This window comes from Macaca nemestrina, chromosome 1 (genome assembly GCF_043159975.1).
Source record: "Macaca nemestrina isolate mMacNem1 chromosome 1, mMacNem.hap1, whole genome shotgun sequence".
In the NCBI taxonomy this organism is placed as follows: domain Eukaryota; kingdom Metazoa; phylum Chordata; class Mammalia; order Primates; family Cercopithecidae; genus Macaca; species Macaca nemestrina.
The window spans coordinates 99,278,029-99,299,549 of record NC_092125.1 but is presented as its reverse complement, the minus strand read 5'-3'; the positions used below and the strand labels follow the sequence as shown (position 1 = coordinate 99,299,549).

At 45.4% G+C, this 21,521-nt stretch overlaps 1 protein-coding gene across 1 annotated transcript; it reads left to right on the top strand.

The window, feature by feature from the left end:
- Nucleotides 1-225: 225 nt before the first annotated feature.
- On the top strand, nucleotides 226-5,967 carry LOC105498175 (nescient helix-loop-helix 1). Its single transcript, XM_011770079.3, has 2 exons — nucleotides 226-492; nucleotides 3,675-5,967. Exon 2 carries the CDS (start codon nucleotides 3,847-3,849, stop codon nucleotides 4,246-4,248), a length of 402 nt encoding a protein of 133 aa, XP_011768381.1. The 5' UTR covers nucleotides 226-492; nucleotides 3,675-3,846; the 3' UTR covers nucleotides 4,249-5,967.
- The last annotated feature ends 15,554 nt before the right edge of the window (nucleotides 5,968-21,521 follow it).

Sequence of the window (21,521 nt, the reverse complement as noted above, 5' to 3'; positions counted from 1 at the left end):
AAATATGCATGGAGAACAGATGTCCCTGCTCCCCCACTCCCCGCCCCCCCAGGGCCAGCCCCCGCCCCCAGCTCCCGGGGGGTTCCCAGATCCCTCTGCCAATGGCTGCCTGGCCTGGCTGTTTAATATTGATGAAGGGGGGTGGGCCTGGGCCAGCCAATGGAGAGCTGGGGGTGTGTGTGTGTATCTTCATATATATACATAGGGCTGGGCCAGCTCAGGTGTGTATGTGTCTGAGGGTGTGTGTGTGAGTGTGGCTGGCCCCAGTACATTGCCAAGCCTACCACCTCCACCTGGGCCCTACACCGCCACAATGTGTACCCCTCTTATCTGCCCTGGAGCCTGTACAGCCATGCCACGCTGCCCCTGAGAGTCTAGAAAGCTGGTCACTAACTTTGCAGACGGATGAGCCCTGAGCACCCAGAGGAGACTGGGGCTGTCAGCGCTGCCCCTTGTGCTGCCGGCTTGGATCCCCTGACAGGGTCCTTCTAGGTAAAGGGGAAACCACGGGTGGGGAGGGATGGGCGTGTCCCTCCCATTCTCTGGCTCAAGCCCCTTCCTAGAGCCTCCCTCTAGTTCTCTCTCTCATGCGCTGTGTCTCTCTCCGTCTCCGCATGCCCCTCTTCTCCACTCCTCCCCTTCGACTCTTTGTGCCTATCTATCCTCAGTCGGGTTAGGGCTGGCAGAAGTCGGGTGGGAAGTCCTGTCCTGGAGGCTTGGAATTGCTGCTCCCCTGATCCTTGGACCCTGGAACTTTGAGACCAGAAGTGGATTTGGGGGTGAGGATTTGATGGGTAAATAGAAGCTGCTGCCGGGACTGGAACTGGGGAGGACAGTGGGGCCAGGTGGAGATGAGACTGGGGCCAGATGGGGAGCACAGAGCGGGGAAGGAAGGGCATGGCGAAGTGATGAGGGATGAAGGAACATAGGGACCAGGCAGAGAGAATTAGCCTGTGATAGATGTGATAAATGTGTTGGGAACCCCACAGCTGAACTCCTGCTCCCAACTCCAGCATGGGGGTGGGGAGTTGGGGGCACTAAACATGTACTGGGAGGTGCTGACTTTGGGGCCTCCCACACTATTGCCATCCCCCCATAGTTCATTTGAACCCCAGAACATGGAATGTGTTCTCAATTTCAGCACTAACCACCTTGTTTCCTGTTAAGATTGTGTGTGTACTTGTCATCAGATGTGGATGACTTTGCATCCCTCCAGAGCTTCATAGCTGTTTGTTGGCTTGATTTGAACCTGTCTTCTGTGTGATGGGGTGGGGCAAGGCTTGGGAGGATCCTAACCCCTGTGAGAGTATCTATCAGGCAGGAAAGCCAGGGCGGGGAAAGAAGGGGAGATAGTGACGGTGCAGGCACCTTGGGGCTTCTGTTTCTAATCATTCTTAGTTGAGCTGATGGTGAGTGGCCCACTGTTCCCTTTAACACTGCAACAAGCAAAGCCCTTTCCCCAGCTTTTCCAATGCCATGTTTGTGCTGCCCTGCCCTGATCTCCTCTGGTCCTAGGACAAGCAAACCTTAGCTGAGTCCCATAAGGGTAGCTCCAAAAATCTGTCTGTGTCCTCCTCTGCAGGCCATGTCTGAACCTACCCTGGGCTATGGGAGAGTATGGGGGTAGAAGGTTGATTATGTTCCCTTTCCCCAGCCTTCCTTGCAGAGCCTCCAAAAGGGCCAGGGAATGGCAAGGGCTGAAAATTTCAAGGACAGAGGTGGAGGAAGGGGCTGGTTGTGCATAGGCGGGTGGTGGTGAGAAGAGCTATCTTCCCCTGGTTTTAGTGGACAGGATCTGACATCCACAATGGTTCTACTGGATAGGTTTGGGGAACTGGGAAGGGAGCTGTGCAGAGCTGGGGCAGCTGTGTAGAGCTCCATATGTCCTAGTCTACTCTACAATGGGCAATCTGTGTGTTTATCCGCTCCTCCACCCCAGGCAGCAAGGGTGGAGAGGGGACCTGAGAGGGAGGGGACCACAGGACCAAGGCTTGTATTCTCCCCTCACAACTGGGAAGCATCTAGAGTCATAGCTAACTTCTCTTGGAGCTGTGGCTGCAGTCTTGCTCAGATTTTTTCCTCCTTTTATTTATTCATTTAGGTAAAAAACAACATAAAATTTATAATAACCATTTTTAAGTGTACAATTCAGTAGTGTTCAGTATATTCACATTGTTGTGAAACAGATATCTAGCACTTTTTCATCCTGCAAATGTATAATTCTATACCCACTAAACAACAACTCCCCTTTACCCACTCAGTCCCTGGCAACCGCCATTCTACTTTCCTTTTCTATGAATTAGACTACCTTAAATACTTCATATAAGTGGAGCTATACAGTATTTGTGTTGTTACTGGTTTATTTCACTTATCATCATATCCTCAAGGTTCATTCATGCTGTAGTGTGTGACAGAACTTCCTTTTTAGGGCTGAATAATATTCCAATGTATGTATATACTACATTTTGTTTCTCTGTTGTCTATTGATGGACATTTGGCTTGCTTCTACCTCTTGGCTATTGTGAATAGTGCTGCTATGAACATGAGTGTGCAAATATCTCTTTGGCTTGTATATATACCCAGAGGTAGGATTCCTGGAGCATATGGTAGTTCTATTTTTTTTTTTTTTTGAGGAACATTTATACTGTTTTCCATAGTGGTTGCATCATTTTGCAGTCCCAACAAGGCATAAGGGTTCTGATTTCTCCATATCCTCGCCAAGACTTATTTTTTGTTTGTTTGGTTTTTGTTTTTATAGTAGCCATCCTAATGGGTATGAAGTGATATTTCATAGTGGTTTTGATTGGCATTTTAATGATTAGTGATGTTGAACATTTTTTCATATGCTTCTTGGCCATTTGTATAACATCTTTGGAGAAATGTGTATTCTAATCCTTTGCCCATTTTTTTTCTTTAAAAAATTTTTATTTACATAAATTTATTGGGTACAAGTGCAATTTTGTTACATGCATAGATTGCAAAATGGTCAAGTCAGGGCTCTTAGGATGTCCATCACCTGAATAACATACATGGTACCCATTCTGTAATTTCTCATTTCACCCCCCTCCCAATCCCTCCTTTGCCCATTTTTAAATTGGGTTATTTTATTTTTTTTTTTTGTTATTGAGTTGTAGGATTTATTTGTATGTTCTAGATATTAACCCCTTATCAGATATATAATTTGCAAATATTTTCTCCCATTCCATAGATTGCTGTTTTACTCTGTTGATTATGTTCTTCAATAAATTAAAGTCTGATGTGGTCCCATTTTTTCTATTTTTGCTTTTGGTGTCACATCCAAGAAATCACTGCTGAGTCCAACGTCATGAAGGTCTCTCCCTGTTTTCTTCTAGGAGTTTTATGGTTTTAGATCTTCAATCCTCTTGCTCAGTTTTAACCTGCCTGGTGTATCCTTCTCATCACTTCTGCTCCTTTCCTGTTACTCGTTTTCTCTTCCCTTCTTATTACCTTTCCTCCTCCTCTTCCTTTCACCCTGTCCACCTGCCTCTGTCTCTCAGCCTCTCCCCACCCCGACCCACACTCGTTTCTGCTGTTCTTCCCTCACACTCACAGTTCCTTACCCCTCCCAGCCCACCTCAAACCTGCTTTCCTACCTCTGAGCTGAGCACTCCCTCCTCCCTCTGCTGCTACCACTTCTCTCTTCTCTTTTTCAGGCTTCAGACTAGAACCCTGACCATGGAACCCTGAAGTGGCAGTGACTTCTAGAGCTCAGTGGCAGACCCGACGACCCCAGGCCCTTCCTCCCCCTCCCACCACCAGCTTTCAAGCTCCCAGAGGGAGGGGTGGGGAGGGGATCCTGATCTCACAGGGCAGGGGGCTTCCATCATGATGCTCAACTCAGACACCATGGAGCTGGACCTGCCGCCCAACCACTCAGAGACTGAGTCGGGCTTCAGTGACTGTGGGGGCGGGGCGGGCCCTGATGGTGCTGGGCCTGGGGGTCCGGGAGGGGGCCAGGCCCGAGGCCCAGAGCCGGGAGAGCCTGGTCGGAAAGACATGCAGCATCTGAGCCGCGAGGAGCGCCGGCGCCGGCGCCGCGCCACAGCCAAGTACCGCACGGCCCATGCCACGCGAGAGCGCATCCGCGTGGAAGCCTTCAACCTGGCCTTCGCCGAGCTGCGCAAGCTGCTGCCCACGCTGCCCCCCGACAAGAAGCTCTCCAAGATTGAGATCCTGCGCTTGGCCATCTGCTATATCTCCTACCTGAACCACGTGCTGGACGTCTGAACTCGGCCTGTTTCCCACCTCCCGGACTTCTCTGGGGCCCCTTTCCACCGCTCACTGCTTAGAATGGCCGCATCCTCCCCGAGCCCTTAAACCTTGGCATGGAGTCCCAAAGGCCCTGGGCCCAGGCAGAGAGCCCACGGGCTGGTCATGAGGGCATCTTTCTTTCACTGACCCGGGCACCTCGAGGGCTTTTCTCCTGGGTTCCTCCCGGGGTTTACTGCTGAGGCCCAGCTGTGCAGAATTGTTTGCTAGTGTGGTTGGTATGGAATCCTTGCTAGCTTTACTAAGCCAGCCGCACTTGGAGTCTGCCCCCAAGCTCTCTCACGGAATGCTGCCTCTTCTACCCCTATGTCCAAATTTTCAGCGACTACAGACCCCAGCTCTGTATCCTATCTGTTCTAGCTTCTCCTGCCCATGGTGGGGATGGGCTGTCAGAACTGCAAGGGAGGAAGACTGGGATTAGAGTGGGAGTGGGCTTCTTCCTTCAAGATCTCAGTCTCTCAGTGCTTGGCAGAGGGGCGGGGCCCTGGGGAGGCAGGGGTTGGTGCCCTGACTCCTGTGAGGGGAATCTCGGTAGCCGGGAATTATGGAAAAACTCTTCCTGTTTCTGCCCATCTCGTTCCTGTGGCTTAGCACATACAGACCTCAGATCTTACTTGGTAGTGAGTGCCTTGCCCTCTCCGAGCTATTTGGCCACTTCCCTGCCCCTTTGACTCCTACTGTCCCAATTTTCTCCCTCCCTGTGTGTCACTAGAGAAAAAAAAAAAAAAAAAAAAAAAAAACCTAGATCCCAGATTAGGGGATGACATCCCAAACAGCCCGGAGTATTTGCAGGAGGCTCAGGCAACGAGTGGGCCACATCTCACTTCTGCTTCCTCCATCTCAACCCACCCTGAAAATGTGTAGCACCCTCATTGGTTCCTCCCCCTCACAAGGAGGGTGCCCGATTGTTGCCCTCTGGGAGTGCTCGGTTCTCCTGGCCCTAGGACCTACTGATTAAATTTTTTTTTTTTTTTTGTTTTTCCTTGATCTGCTTTTGGCAAGGGAAAAGATCCCCAACTCTGTGTCCCTACTCCATGTTGCTGATCCCCACCTGCACACTATAACCCAGGGTCAGCAGTAGAATGAAGGGCCTTAGAACTTGCATAGAAGAAATGAACTCACTGCATTTCTGCGTTCCCTTCTCCCTCGCAACAAACTCCTAGCTCTACAAGTATATTTATTTATTCATCTATTTATTATTTATTTATTTATTTATTTATAAATATTGCTATTTATTGCCGAGTTGTGCACTTTGGGATAGAGTGAGGGGCTCCCAGCAGCTCTAGCTGGGTCTTTCTTGCTTCCTCCCTGTTACTCCTCTCCTTTTCTTGCTCCTTCTTCAACTCTTGGTGTGTGTGAGCATGCCCTTTGCTCGCCACACCATATCCTTTCCCCAGATCCACCTGTCCTGACACTCTAGTCCTCCAGGATAGTGCTCCTCCCCCAGCTTCGGGGCTCCTGGATGTCCTTCCTCAATGCCCTCCACCCCTAGACAGTCCCACCCGGTCCCGTCTGCCTATTTTCTCTCCCCAGCCTGCCCCATGACCCCTGCTTCTTCCTGATACTCCCAAGAGCAGGCCCCAGGGGTCTGTGTCTTATTTCTGTGTGTGATTCCTTCTGGTTGCATTCCCAATTTCATACAAAAGGAAAAATAAAAGTGACCTCGTTCTAGCACCAGGTATGGTTGTGGTTCATTCAGTTGGGTTAGGAAGCTGGCCTGCAGGTTATGGTAGGGTGGGCATTAAGGGTCCTAGGCTTCGTAGGCTCTTCTGATGAGGTCAGAGAGCTCAGTTTGGGGAACAAACGAAGACAGAGAGAAGGGGCCACAGGGAAAAGAGGTTCAGGGGAGAGTATAACATACAGATCCAAGATTGCCCCACCAAAATCTGGGTGCCAGATACTCCCTTCTTGGTACTTATTTAGTGACACTATCTGACTTCTCTGATGTTGTGCTTCTGCTCCTGCTCTCTACGGCCTGAGGAAGAGGTGAATATTCCAGTGGAACCTAAGTTAAACATGTGTCTGTGGGTCCGTGCTGCTGGTAAAAGCTATGGTATGAAACTGAGACATTGCCTTCCCCTTTATTGTCTCTAGGCTGGGTCAAAATTCCCTGCAATCTCAGTTCTTGGCCTATTTTGTGTTCCCCAGCCTTAGGATACTGGGGAAAACAGACGGCAGGCCTGGGACTCACAGAGGAGTATGGACAGGGATTAAAAAAAAAAGAGTGCTGAAGGAACCCTCAATGAATTTATAGATGGGAACACACAAGCTCAGAGAAGGTCAGGGTCTTACCCAAGGTCACACAGCTAATTGGGAGCACAACTAAGGCCCAAATCCAGGTTCTTTGTACCATATGCTGCCAATTCCCCTCTGCCTCCTTAAAATGACCCAGCCTGACAGCCCTCTTTTGGAGCCCATATTTTCATAGGTGCATTTATAAACTAGAGAGGATTTAAGGTTGTGTGGCGAAGAAACCAAAAGGTCTGGAGACCACTTCATAGAAAGAACAGTTGAAAAACTGAGGATATGTGTCTTGATCAGAGTAGACTTGGGGATAATAGGACACCCACTTTTAAATATTGAAAGAAGAATCAAAAGTGGATATTCTGTGGGGCCCCAGGAGGCAGAACAAAACCAGTGAGTAGAAGTTAGAGGAAAGTGGATTTTAATTGGAAGAAAAATTTTGCAATACCTGGAGCTGTCCAGCAATGACAGTGACTGCCTCAAGAGGAGAACTCCAAATAGAGAAGCTGGAGCATCAACCACACACAAAGAAATCATAGAGCACGTTCCTGCCTCTGATGGAAGACTGGCTAGGATCATTAGAAGATCCTTTCCAAACTTAAGGTCATACGAGAAGGCTGAAGGCAAACAGCAGGAGGGAAATGCAGAGACACCTTCCAGTCCCTGAAGGGTTTTCTTTTTCTTTTTTTTTTTTTTAATCGTGTTGAGACAGAGTCTTGCTTTGTTGCCCAGGCTGGAGTGCAGTGGCAGGATCTTAGTCCACTGCAACCTCCACCTCCCGATTCAAGCCATTTTCGCGGCTCAGCCTCCTGAGTAGCTGGGACTACAGCTGCCTGCTGCCATGCCTGGCTAATTTTTGTGTCTTCAATAGAGATGGAGTTTCACCATGTTGGTCAGGCTGGTCTCAAACCCTTGACCTGACGTGATCCTCTTGCTTTGGCCTCCTAAAATGCTGGGATTACAGGCATGAGCCACCGTGCCCAGCTATGGATTTTCATCTTTGATGAACAAAGAATGACATAAACAGCACGAGGGGCTTAAGTTAGACTTACGGAGGAGCTTCCATACAGGAGGACTTGACATCTTCCCCTTCCCATGTGAGTTAAATGACATGTGCTCTGCCCAGAGGCTGACAAAAGGGAGGGCTGAACTGAGATCAGGGAGAACTTTAGGACTCCAAAGGGCCGGGGTTGGATGGGAACACAGAAATCAGTGAATCCAACAACGTTATTTCAAAGGCAGGTAAACTACTGTCCAGACAGGTGACATAACTCACCCATGATGATGGCCTGGGATTAGAAGCCAAGTCTTCCATTCCTGGCCCTGAGAGCTTTGTGCTTCTCTGTGTTCAGCAGCCACAGTCCTCTGGGCTCCCTGCCTGCCTCTCTTGTCTCTTTGCCTGGGCTGGAGAGCAGAAGGGGTTAGGGGGCCCCTCCCCTCAGGAATCCCTGAGGGCCTCCGGGTGGTGAGATGGGGAAGCTGCAGCTGTTCTACTGCTAGCTCCGAATTTCTTCAGATAATCAATTGGCCTCGCTGCCGCTCTTCTTGCTCTTCTCGCTCTGGGCAGGACAGGAGAAGGAGGTGGAGAGTGGGAGGAGGAGGGGGCAGGGGACCAGGCACTGGGGGAGGAGGGAGAGGGCAGGGAGATGGAAGTCCCTGGGCTGAGGGGAAAGTGAAAGCTTTGGGGCTAGCAGACAGGGAGGATGGAGAAAAGGGATTGTTAGAAGAGGGTCTGCTCTACATCCCTCATTCCACATCCCTCTAAACCCAACTAGTGGGTGGGGGGGTGGGGGAGGGGCAGCTTGGGGGACCCCAGAATGGGACTCTCGCACTTCACCCCTGCTTTCCTCCTCTATCCCCTTGCCAAGTATCCCATGCATGGCCATAGCTCCCCCAGCTGTCCATGCCCTCTTCCAGCTCTAGTGACCACAGATGCCTGACCCTCCAGTCGTGTCTTCATCAATGCCCCCCTCTGTCCTGTAACTCAGCAAACCCCACCACCAGTGACAGAGCAGAAGGCAAGGCCCCAGGGGCTTGGGGGGATGCCTAAAATACCACACACACACACACACACACACACACACACACACACACAGTCATAGGCTGCCAGGCATATGGCTTCTTTGTGCCCACACAATGGAGGCCCTGTCTGTGCCCTTTCCCAAGTCTGGGCACAGTGTGGAGAGTGCTCCGCTCCCTCATTCCACCTACCTCCCTTCCCTCTCCACCCCCTGTGCAGGTCCTGCCTTTTTTGTCTTTGCTTCTTCGTCTATCTGGAAAGCCCTTTCTACCACCCAGTTCCTTTATCTTTCTGCTTTTTTCTTGTGTTCTTTCCTGAGCTTTTGACCTCTCATTGGATGAGGATTATGGGCAGAAGAAAGAGGCTCACAGTGCTGGGATGTCAGCGAAGGGAGGAGAAGGGAGCAAACAGAGATGAGCCTGAAAGGCTGAGAGGGAGTGGAAGAAGGAAGGCAGTGGTGGCAGCTCAGCCACACTGTGCTAGAGGGGAGAAAACCCACACCCGGCAGCCAGAGGACCCATGTCCCTGCTCTGTCTCCACCTCTCCCCTTTGTGCCACAGTGAGCAAACCGCAGGCCCTCCCTGAGTGACAGCTTTTTCATATGGAAAGCAGAAAGACAACAAGACCCACCGGGGTGTGATGCGGATTAAATGAGATCATCATGAAAGTGTTCAGCATCCTAAAAGCTCATCAGATGCTATCTCAGGGGCAGTAAGTAGCAGGGTCAACTGTACTTTTACACAGTTTGTGCACCATAGAAAGCACCAGGCTAAGGGCAGTGTGGGGGCCTGACTCCCAACACCCCCTCTACTAAACCAGCTGTGTACCAGGATGCAAGCATTCCCTGAGAGGTGGCCCTGGAACTGAGCCCCTCATGTGGGTTCCTGAGCATTGGTCGGGAGTCCAGATGAAAACTCCGGAGTCCTGACCACCTTGGGAACCAAGACAGAATGGAAAGGGACAAGAGGCTATGGGGGATGCCTCTCCCTGAGGGGGAAATTCCTGCGCTCAGTCTTCTCTGAACAAATAGACAATCTATGAGATCTACTAAACGAAGGATGGAGAAACTGCAGCTGAGGAGAAGAAGGGGGCTGAAGAAGCAGAAAAAAATAAAAGGGAGACGTGGGTCGAGGGTGTGATCAGAGCAATGTGTTGGTCTGAGGACCTTTCTCTGGTTCCCTCCTCCTCCATTCCCTCCCTTTAGCAAGTTGAAGGCTGATTTGATTATTTCTTGTTGAACACTGCCCCCTGCTGGCTACCAGCAGAAACGTTTTCCCTCTTCCCTATTCCCAGCTAGGAGCTGCTGAGAGCCTGAAAAAGAGAAGAAATGACCCGACTGAGGACAAAGCACGAAGGAATTGCAATTCTGCAATCTGGAATTTTCTACTTGTCAGAGATTTCTGGAAGGTGAAGGAGGCTTGAGGGCTGACTAGGAGTAAATAGAGTTTAGAATCCACAGGTGGTTCATTTAGCTATGTTATGACCTATAATTTTCAGATTGATTTTTTTTCTGGTCTGTGCCTGTTTCATTTATCGTGCATCTGTGTTATGTGCGTGTTCTGTATCTGGGTATGCTTACCTAATTCTGTAGTTTTTGAACACGTCTATGTCTGTGTACTTTGTGTGTGTGTGCTCTTTTTAATGTAGGACTCTGAGTGACAGCTGTCAGGTATGGAGCAAGGACAGGAAGCTGTCTAATTTCCTCTTTCCTAGAAGCCTGTTCTCCACTTGAAGTTTTGCCTTTGTCTCCCAGCTCCATGAGCTATAACCTATGGCTATTTATAGGTTACAGGTTTTATTCTGGCTCCTGCCCCTCTTTGGACATCCCAAGCTCAGAGCCTTGATTTGCTCTAACCTGAGACTCTTGGACCTCTCAAGCAGGGCCTCCAGTGTGGTTCCCAAGTGAGAATCTCTACTGTCTACTTCCCTTTTATCCTTTCTGGCATTAAACTCCAGCCTCCTTCTTTCATAAGTTTGTAGCTACCTCTTTCATTGGTTGATTCCAATTTATTCAGTGCAACATGCATTTATGGACTAGCCAATGTATACCAGGCACTGTTCTGGATTCTGAAATACAGGATCAGGCCCTCCCCACCATCTGCTTGTGAGGGAGTGTGGGAGACAGGCATGTAAACATATCAATTTCCCAAAAGGGAGAGGCATCTGCAAGGAAAAGAAGTAGTGCAAGGAAGCGAGTGATTACCTCAGAGAGGGTGTTGGTGAGGAAGGCAGCCAGTAAAATCTGAGCTGGGTTTTGAAAACCATGAGATGCGTACAGTGAATTCTGCGGTGTGCAGCCAAGACCCTCCTTACAGATTTCCTCCTTCGCTGGACAAGCCACTCACTTCTCCAGCTGTGGAAGTGTTGACTCACAGCTGAGTCCCTCTCCAGGAATTGCCTTTGGAGGAAGAAAGCCACCTTGCCTGAGGTGCTGCTCTCTCCCTAGGGCAACGACTGGTTGATATGGGGTTACAAAGTTATCCCAGCTTGAGAGCCCCCATGGGATGGACGGAAGCCTCCGTTGCCATTGTGTTGCTTTTCGTTTCTCTCTCGGCTTATTGCAGCTTCCCTCACACCTCACAGGTGTTCTCAAGATCTCTCCGGCTGGCACTCTCCTGTATACGATCTCAGAGTTCAGGAATCCGCTTCCCAGGGAACTCCACCTAAGATGTAAAGGCACTGTAGGTATGAAGGCATGGAGCCCTGAGAAGCTCTGGTGAGCAAGAGCACACTATAAGCAGTGTGGTATTGTTGGGACATTAAGTGCAAGGGGCTGATGGGACAGGAGAGTGACAGAATGGTCTGGAGAGGTAAGCAGGGGCCAGGTCAGGAGAAGCATAATAGGGAGTGTTGTGCTTGGCCACACAGTGATGGGAAACCAAGGAATGTTCTCTAGTAGGGTAGATAGACACCATCCTCAGATGTACGTTTTAGAAATACCACTTTCAGAACATTTCTTTTTTTTTTTTAAGAGAGAGTCTCGCTCTATCACCCAGGCTGGAGTGCAGTGGTGCGATCTCGGTTCACTGCAACCTCTGCCTCTGGGTTCAAGTCATTCTCCTGCCTCAGCCTCCTAAGTAGCTGGGATTATAGGTGTGCGCCACCACGCCCGGCTAATTTTTTGTTTATTTATTTTTTGAGACGGAGTCTTACTCTGTCACCAGGCTGAAGTGCAGTGGCGTGATCTTGGCTCACTACAATTGCCGTCTCCCAGGTTCAAGCGATTCCCCTGCCTCAGCCTTCCAAGTAGCTGGGAGTACAGGTGTGCACAACCACACCCGGCTAATTTTTTGTACTTTAGTAGAGATGGGGTTTCACCATGTTGGGCCAGGCTGGTCTCGATCTCATGACCTCAAATGATCTGCCTGCCTCGGCCTCCCAAAGTGCTGGGATTATAGGTGAGAGCCACCATGCCTGGCCACTTTCAGGACATTTCTGAAGATAGCTGCGTAAAGGTAAGCTCTGTGCAGGGAACAGTTTTAGGAGGCTATCACAAAGTCAGCTGCAAGAAGATGAGGGTCTGTATTTGGGTAGTGGCAGTAGGAATGGGGAAGGGAGGACAGATTTAGAAAGCTATTTAAATGGTAGATTCAACAGGATGTCGTGATTCATTAAATGTGACAGGCTAGAGGAGAACTCCCAGGTTTCTGGCCTGGGAGCCTGGGTGCACAGTGGTGCTACTTTCCAAAGTAGAGCACGTAGGAGGAGGAACATTGTAGGGAATTGTGGTGGAGATGGTGGCAGTAAGGTGGTGTAATAAGGACAAACTGAATGAAAGCCCCCTAGGAGCCTTCCTGTGGAGCTGCCCAGAAGGAAGTTGGCTTTCTGGGCTTGTAGTTGAAAAGTTGTACCTCTTTACTAGGATGTCTCCCAGGAATGTCCACCTCCACATATCTCAAACTGGCCACCTTATCTTCTCCTGTCCTCAACTCTTCTCCTCTCCTGGTATCCCCACGGCAAAACATGGTACCATCAGCATTCAGTTGCCCTGACTATTGCTACTCGTTTTTCCCTCTGGTCTCACCTCCAATCCATCATCAGTAGCTATTCATTTTACCTCCTAAACGTGACTTCTGTTTTTCTACCAGTTTTACCAATGCTTTTCTTCACCTGGAGTATTGTGGTGGCCTAGCTAGTCTCCCTGCCTTTCGGTTTCCTCCCTGTAGGTCCACCCTTCAAACTGCCCTCAGACTTAGCTACCCAAAATGCAAACTGAACCAGGACACTTCTACACTATCCTTTAAACGATTCCCCATTATTTCCCCAGAATAAAACCCAAGTTCTTCAACATAGTATGAAAGTCTCTTCACAGTGCAGCTCCTGCCAGTTTGTCCAGCCCCATTGGTCATTCTGTCTTTTGTACTTTTTGCTCTAATAATTCAAAGGCACTCAAGGTTCTCTGGCACAGTCTGTAGTACTCCTGACTGCTGTGCCTTTGCTCCCGTGGTTCCTCCTCCTGTACTTCACCTGTATGAGTCCTATTCATCCTTCAAGACAATGCAGATGTCTTCGCCTTCAGAAAAGTGCCACAACTTGGTGTGTCTCTCCTATAGCCCCAGCTTGGCTCCTCATGTGCTCCCTGGTCTTTCTATGCAAATCTCTGTCATTGCACTCACCACACTGAAGTTTACTGAAATCATCTATCTGCTAGCACATGAGTTTCAGTGTGACCTGGGGTGAGTTACTTCAAATCTCTGACTATGTTTTCTTTCTTTGTTTGTTTGCTTCTTTGTTTTTTTTGTTTTGAGACAGAGTCTTCCTCTGTCACCCAGGCTGGAGTGCAGTGGCCCAATCCCAGCTTACTGCAACCTCCGCCTCCCAGGTTCAAGCAATTCTTGTGCCTCAGCATCCAGAGTAGCTGGGATTACAGGCATGCGCCATCACGCCTGGCTAATTTTTGTATTTTTAGTAGAGATGAGGTTTCGCCACATTGGCCAGGCTCATCTCAAACGCCTGACCTCAAGTGATCCACCTACCTCAGTCTCCCAAAGTGCTGGGATTACAGGTGTGAGCCACTGCACCCGGCCCTAGCTTCACTTTTTAAACTTCTGCATAGGACATATGTATATATATGTATATAATTCATTGAGCTTTCCTCCTGCTGATGGCTTCAATCTTCCATTATTAACAATGCTGCAGTGCATATCATCCCATGCATATACTTGTGCATTTATATGAGCATTTCTTTTTTTTTTTTTTTTTTTTTTTTTTTTTTTTGAGATGGAGTCTCACTCTTTCGCCCAGGTTGGAAGGCAGTGGTGCAATCGCAGCTCAGTGCAACCTCTGCCTCCTGGGTTCAAGCGATTCTCCTGCTTCAGTCTTCCGAGTAGCTGGGATTACAGGCATGCGCCACAACGCCCAGCTAATTTTTGTATTTTTAGTAGAGGCGTGGTTTCACCACGTTGGCTAGGCTGGTCTCGAACTCCTGACCTCAAGTGATCTGCTGGCCTCGGCCTCCCAAAGTGCTGGGTTTACAGGTATGAGCCACCGCACCCAGCCTATATAAGCATTTTGTGAAGGTAGATTCCTAGAAATAAAACTGCTGGATTAAAGATAATGTACATTTTACATTTTGATAGGTACTTGCAATTCCCTTCCGGTAAGGCTTTATCAATCCACACTATTTCCAACCACATGTAGGAGTCTACATTTCTCCCTACCCTTTATAACAATGAATATCATCTTTTTTTTTTTTTTGCCAGTTTGATGGGCAAAAGGAAATGTCACGTTTTTCTTTAATTAGAATTTTTCCTATTATTTGAGGTTGATGATAATTTCATGTACTTATTATATATTTGTTTTTCTTCTGCGAATTTCCTGTTCATATCCTGGGCCTATGTAAAATTTGTTTTAAGCCTTTTTAAAATTTAAGCAATATTTATTTTTTTAAAAATACAATTTATTTTAGGTAAAATAAAAATGTTTTTATTCCCCCTTTTTTTTCAGAGATGGTAGCTCACTCTGTTGTCCAGGCTGGGGTGCAGTGGTGCTATCCTAGCTCACTGCAGCCTCAAACTCCTGGACTCAAGTGATGTTCCTGTTACAGCCTCCTGAGTAGTCTTAGTGTTTTATTTATTTATTTATTTTTTTGGCACACTAAATAATTGGTTCCTGTATCCCTTTTTGTTGCATTCTATTTTCCCATCCCTAATCTTATTCTCCTTATTTTTATTTATTTATTTTATTTTAGATGGAGTCTTGCTCTGTCACACAGGCTGGAGTGCAGTGGGCGCCATCTCAACTCACTGCAAGCTCTGCCTCCCAGATTCAAGCTATTCTCCTGCCTCAGGCCACCAACTGAGATTATAAGTGTGTGTCACCACGCCAGGGTAATTTTTGTGTTTTCAGTAGAAACATGGTTTCACCATGTTGGCCAGGCTGGTCTTAAACTCCTGACCGCAAGTGATCCACCTACCTTGGCCTCCCAAAGTGCTGGGATTACAGGTGTGAGCCACTGCACCCAGCCACCTAATTCTCTTTTCCACACCCCATAGGCATTGACTTATTTATTTAATGTGTGTCTTCGAATCTACCTTTTATTCCTTTATTTTCTTTGTCTGTGTATCCATGATCAATACATTAGATTATTTTGCATATTTTACATTTCAGAACAATCTTGTAGTGTACATCTCACTCTGCTTCTTTTACTTTTCCTTCTTACCAAACATTTGTTATTAAATTCTATTCTGCTTTTACATGAGTTGGAATTTAAAACAATATATGGTGACTTAGTTCATTCTTTTTATCTACATTTCCTATATGTATAACATTCCACAATATGTTTATCATAGAAGATATTTTTCCTAATTTTTTGCTGCAATGAATAGCCTTGAGTATGTAATTTTACGTATCTTTTGCAGAATTATTTTTGTAATACATTCCTAGATATTGGAACTAGATCATAGGTTACACACATATTCAATTTTACTAGACACTTCTAAATTACCCTACAAAAGGTACCAATTTATACTCACACTAGCAGCTCACGATGCTCTTCATTTCCTACCACTTCACTAGTGCTTGATTTTTCTTTTTTTAACGTTGAGATGGAGTCTTGCTGTGTTCGCCAGACTGGAGTGCAATGGCATGATCTCTGCTCACTGCAAACTCCACCTCCTGGGTTCAAGCAATTCTCCTGCTTCAGCCTCCCAAGTAGCTGGGATTACAGGCCCCCACCACCATGCCCGGCTAATTTTTGTATTTTTAGTAGAGACGGGATTTCACCATGTTGGTCAGGCTGGTCTTGAACTCCTGACCTCAGGTGATGCACCTGCCTCAGCTTCCCAAAATGCTGGGATTACAGGCATGAGCTACTGTGCCCAGCCACTAGCACTTGATATTATCCAAACTGTAAATCTTGCTGCTTAGGTAAAGTGATGTAAAGTGAGAGATATTTTTTTCCACTTTCTGTTTGATTGTTTGGAATTTTAACTGATTTTAGGATCTCTAGAATTATTAAACTGAGAATCCATAGGTTTATAGACAGTAACACTTGCCATGCAGAAAATTTTTGTTTAGTCAAATGTATAATCTTGTCTTCTATGACTTCTGTATTTTGGGCCTTGGCTTTCCCTGCTCCAAAATCACAAAAGAAAAAAAAATCTCCTTTCTTCTCTTTTCATACTTATATATTAATTTTTTGTGGGTAGTATTTTACCTTTAACACTTTAATGCATCTGCATGTTATTAGAATAAGAAATGAGGTAGGAATCCAGCTTTACTTTTTCCAAATGGCTATCCAGTTGTTCCAACACCATTTATTGAACAATCCATCTTTTCTTTATTGAAATAATAGTTTTATTCTCCCTTTGCAATACTTTTATATATTATTCTCTTTTTTCTTTCTTTAGTTTTGAGAGTTATTTATGTAATGTGAATACAAGTTTTTAAAAAATCAAATACGTGATTTGCAAATGTTTCCCTCTAGTCCGTGACTTGTCTTTTCACCTCTTAAAAGTGTCTTTTGAAAGTGGAAGTTCTTAATTTTTAGTGAAGTCCCACTTATAATTTTATTTATTTTATGGATCATGCTCTTGGTGTAAGAAATCTTTGCCTCACCCAAGTTCACAAGGATTTTCTCCCTGTTTTTGTCAGGAAGTTTTATAGTTTTAGGTTTTTTGTTTTTGTTTTTGAGATGGAGTCTCGCTCTGTCGCCCAGGCTGGAGCTCAGTGGCGCGCGATCTGGGCTCACTGCAAGCTCCGCCTCCTGGATTCACACCATTCTCCTGCCTCAGTCTCCCAAGTAGCTGGGACTACAGGCACCCGCCACCACGCCTGGCTAATTTTTTTGTATTTTCTGTAGAGATGGGGTTTCACCCTGTTAGCCAGGATGGTCTGGATCTCCTGACCTGGTGATTCACCTGCCTTGGCCTCCCAAAGTGCTAGGATTACAGGCGTGAGCCACCGCGCCCCGCCGATCAACTTTTAGAGAAGTAAAATCTTAACAATATGAAATCTTCTAACCCATAAACAATGTATAGTATATTGCCCCATTTATTTAGACCTTCTTTAATTTCTTATTTTATTTTTTACTATACTTTAAGTTCTAGGGTACATGTGTACAATGTGCAGGTTTGTTACATAAGTATACGTGTGCCATATTGTTTGCTGCACCAATCAACTCGTCATTTACATTAGGTATTTCTCCTAATGCTATCCCTCCTCCAGCCTCCAACCCCACAACAGGCCCCAGTGTGTGATGTTCCCCGCTCTGTGTCCAAGTGCTCTCATTGTTCAGTTGCCACCTATGAGTGAGAACAGGTGGTGTTTGGTTTTCTGTCCTTGTGATAGTTTGCTGAGAATGGTGGTTTCCGGCTTCATCCATGTCCCTGTGAAGGACATGAACTCATCCTTTTTTATGGCTGCACAGTATTCCATGGTGTATATGTGCCACATTTTCTTAACCTAGTCTATCATTGATGGACATTTGGGTTGGTTCCAAGTCGTTGTTATTGTGAATAGTGCCACAATAAACATACATGTGCATGTGTCTTTATAGTAGCATGATTTATAATCCTTTGGGTATATACCCAGTAATGGGATTGCTGGGTCAAATGGTATTTCTAGTTCTAGATCCTTGAGGAATTGCCACGCTATCTTCCACAATGGTTTAACTAATTTACACTTCCACCAACAGTGTAAAAGTGCTCCTATTTCTCCACATCCTCTCCATCATCTGTTTTTTCCTAACTTTTTAATGATCGCCATTCTAATTGGTGTGAGATGGTATCTCATTGTGGTTTTGATTTGCATTTCTCTGATGACCAGTGATGATGAGCATTTTTTCATGTGTCTGTTGGCTGCATAAATGTCTTCTTTTGAGAAGTGTCTGTTCATATCCTTTGCCCACTTTTTGATGGGGTCCTTGTTTTTTTTCTTGTAAATTTAAATTATTTGTAGATTCTGGATATTAGCCCTTTGTCAGATGGGTAGTTTGCAAAAATTTCTCGCGTTTACTCCTGTTCACTCTGATGGCAATTTCTTTTGTGGTGCAGGAGCTCTTTAGTTTAATTAGATCCCATTTGTCAATTTTGGCTTTTGTTGCCATTGATTTTGATGTTTTAGTCATGAAGTCTTTGCCCATGCCTATGTCCTGAATGGTATTGACCAGGTTTTCTTGTAGGATTTTTATGGTTGTAGGTCTAACATTTAAGTCTTTAATTGATCTTGAATTAATTTTTGTATACGGTGTAAGGAAGGGATCCAGTTTCAGTGTTCTACATATGGTTAGCTAGTTTTCCCAGCACCATTTATTAAATAGGGAATCCTTTCCCCATTTCTTGTTTTTGTCAGGTTTGTCAAAGATCAGATGGTTGTAGATGTGTGGTGTTATTCTGAGGCCTCTGTTCTGTTCCATTGGTCTATATCTCTGTTTTGGTACCAGTACCATGCTGTTTTGGTTACTGTAGACTTGTAGTATAGTTTGAAGTCAGGTAGCATGATGCCTCCGGCTTTGTTCTTTTTGCTTAGGATTGTCTTGACAATGTGGGCTCTTTTTTGGTTCCATACGAACTTTAAAGTAGTTTTTTTTCAATTCTGTGAAGAAAGTCATTGGTAGCTTGATGGGGATGGCATTGAATCTATAAATTACCTTGGGCAGTATGGCCATTTTCACAATATTGATTCTCCCTATCCATGAGCATGGAATGTTCTTCCATTTGTTTGGGTCCTCTTTTATTTCACTGAGCAGTGGTTTGTAGTTCTCCTTGAAGAGGTCCTTCACATGCCTTGTAAGTTGGATTCCTAGGTATTTTATTCTCTATGAAGCAATTGTGAACGGAGTTCACTCATGATTTGACTCTCTGTTTGTTACTGGTGTATAGGAATGCTTGTGATTTTTGCACATTGATTTTGTATCCTGAGACTTTGCTGAAGTTGCTTATCAGCTTGAGGAGATTTAGGGCTGAGATGATGGGGTTTTCTAAATATACATTCATGTCATCTGCAAACAGGGACAATTTGACTTCCTCTTTTCCTAATTGAATACCCTTTATTTCTTTCTCCTGACTGATTGCCCTGGTCAGAACTTCCAACACTATGTTGAATAGGAGTGGTGAGAGATGGCATCCTTGTCTTGTGCTGGTTTTCAAAGGGAATGCTTCCAGTTTTTGTCCATTCAGTATGATATTGGCTGTGGGTTTGTCATAAATAGCTCTTATTATTTTGAGATATGTTCCATCAATACCTAGTTTATTGGGAGTTTTTAGCACGAAGGGCTGTTGAATTTTGTTGAAGGCCTTTTCTGCATCTATTGAGATAATCATGTGGTTTTTGTGGTTGGTTCTATTTAAGTGATGGATTACATTTATTGATTTGCATACGTTGAACCAGCCCTGCATCCCAGAGATGAAGCTGACTTGATGGTGGTGGATAAGCTTTTTGATGTGCTGCTGGATTCAGTTTGCCAGTATTTTATTGAAGATTTTCACATCGATGTTCATCAGGGATATTCGTGTAAAATTCTCTTTTTTTGTGTGTGTCTTTACCAGGCTTTGGTATCAGGATGATGCTGGCCTCATAAAATGAGTTAGAAAGTATTCTCTTTTTCTATTGATTGGAATAGTTTCAGGAGGAATAGTACCAGCTTCTCTTTGTATCTCTGGTAGAATTTGGCTGCGAATCCGTCTGGTCCTGGACTTTTTTGGTTGGTAGGCTATTAATTATTGCCTCAATTTCAGAGCCTGTTATTGGTCTATCAGAGATTCAACTTCTTCCTGGTTTAGTCTTGGGAAGGTGTATGTGTCCAGGAATTTATCCATTTCTTCTAGATTTTCTAGTTTATTTGCATAGAAGTGTTTATAGTATTCTCTGATGGTCATTTGTATTTCTGTGGGATCGGTGGTGATATCCCCTTTATCATTTTTTATTGCCTCTATTTGATTCTTCTCTCTTTTCTTCTTTTTTAGTCTTGCTAGCAGTCTATCTATGTTGTTGATCTTTTCAAAAAACCAGCTCCTGGATTCATTGATTTTTTTTGAAGAGTTTTTGGTGTCTCTATCTCCTTCAGTTCTGCTCTGATCTTAGTTATTTCTTACCTTCTGCTAGCTTTTGAATGTGTTTGCTCTTGCTTCTCTAGTTCTTTTAATTGTGATGTTAGGGTGTCGATTTTAGATCTTTCCTGCTTTCTCTTGTGGGCATTTAGTGCTATAAATTTCCCTCTACACACTGCTTTACATGTGGGCCAGAGATTCTGGTACATTGTGTATTTGTTCTCATTGGTTTCAAAGAACATCTTTATTTCTGCCTTCATTTCATTATTTACCCAGTAGTCATTCAGGAGCAGGTTGTTCAGTTTCCATGTAGTTGAGAGGTTTTGAGTGAGTTTCTTAATCCTGAGTTGTAATTTGATTGCACTGTGGTCTGAGACAGGTTGTTGTGATTTCTGTTCTTTTACATTTGCTGAGGAGTGTTTTACTTCCAATTATGTGGTCAATTTTAGAATAAGTGTGATGTGGCACTGAGAAGAATGTATATTCTTTTGATTTGAGGTGGAGAGTTCTGTAGATGTCTATTAGGTCCACTTGGTGCAGAGCTGAGTTCAAGTTCTGGATATCCTTGTTAACTTTCTGTCTGGTTGATCTGTCTAATATTAACAGTGGGGTGTTAAATTCTCCCGCTGTAATTGTATGGGAGTCTAAGTCTCTTTGTAGGTCTCTAAGGACATGCTTTATGAATCTGGGTGCTGCTGTATTGGTGCATATATATTTAGGATAGTTAGCTCTTCTTGTTGTATTAATCCCTTTACCATTATGTAATGCCCTTCTTTGTCTCTTTTGATCTTCGTTGGTTTAAAGTCTGTTTTATCAGAGACTAGGATTGCAACCTGTTTTTTTTTTTTTTTCCTTTCCATTTGCTTGGGAAATCTTCCTCCATCCCTTTATTTTGAGCCTATGTGTATCTCTGCACATGAGATGGGTCTTTTGAATACAGCACACTGATGGGTCTTGACTCTTTATCCAATTTGCCAGTCTGTGTCTTTTAATTGGGGTATTTAGCCCATTTACATTTAAGGTTAATATTATATGTGAATTTGATCCTGTCATTATGATGTAAGCTGGTTATTTTGCCCGTTAATTGATGCAGTTTCTCCATAGCATCGACAGTCTTGACAACTTGGCATGTTTTTCCAGTGGCTGGTACCAGTTGTTCCTTTCCATGTTTAGTGCTTCCTTCAGGAGCTCTTGTAAGGCAGGCCTGGTGGTGACAAAATCTCTCAGCATTTGCTTGTCTGTAAAGGATTTTATTTCTCCTTCACTTATGAAGCTTAGTTTGGTGGATATGAAATTCTGGGTTGAAAATTCTTTTCTTTAAGACTGTTGAATATTGGCCCCCACTCTCTTCTGGTTTGTATGGTTTCTGCTGAAAGATCTGCTGTAATCTGATGGGCTTCCCTTTGTGGGTAACCCGAACTTCCTCTCTGGCTGCTCCTAACATTTTTTCCTTCATTTCAACCTTTGTGAATCTGACA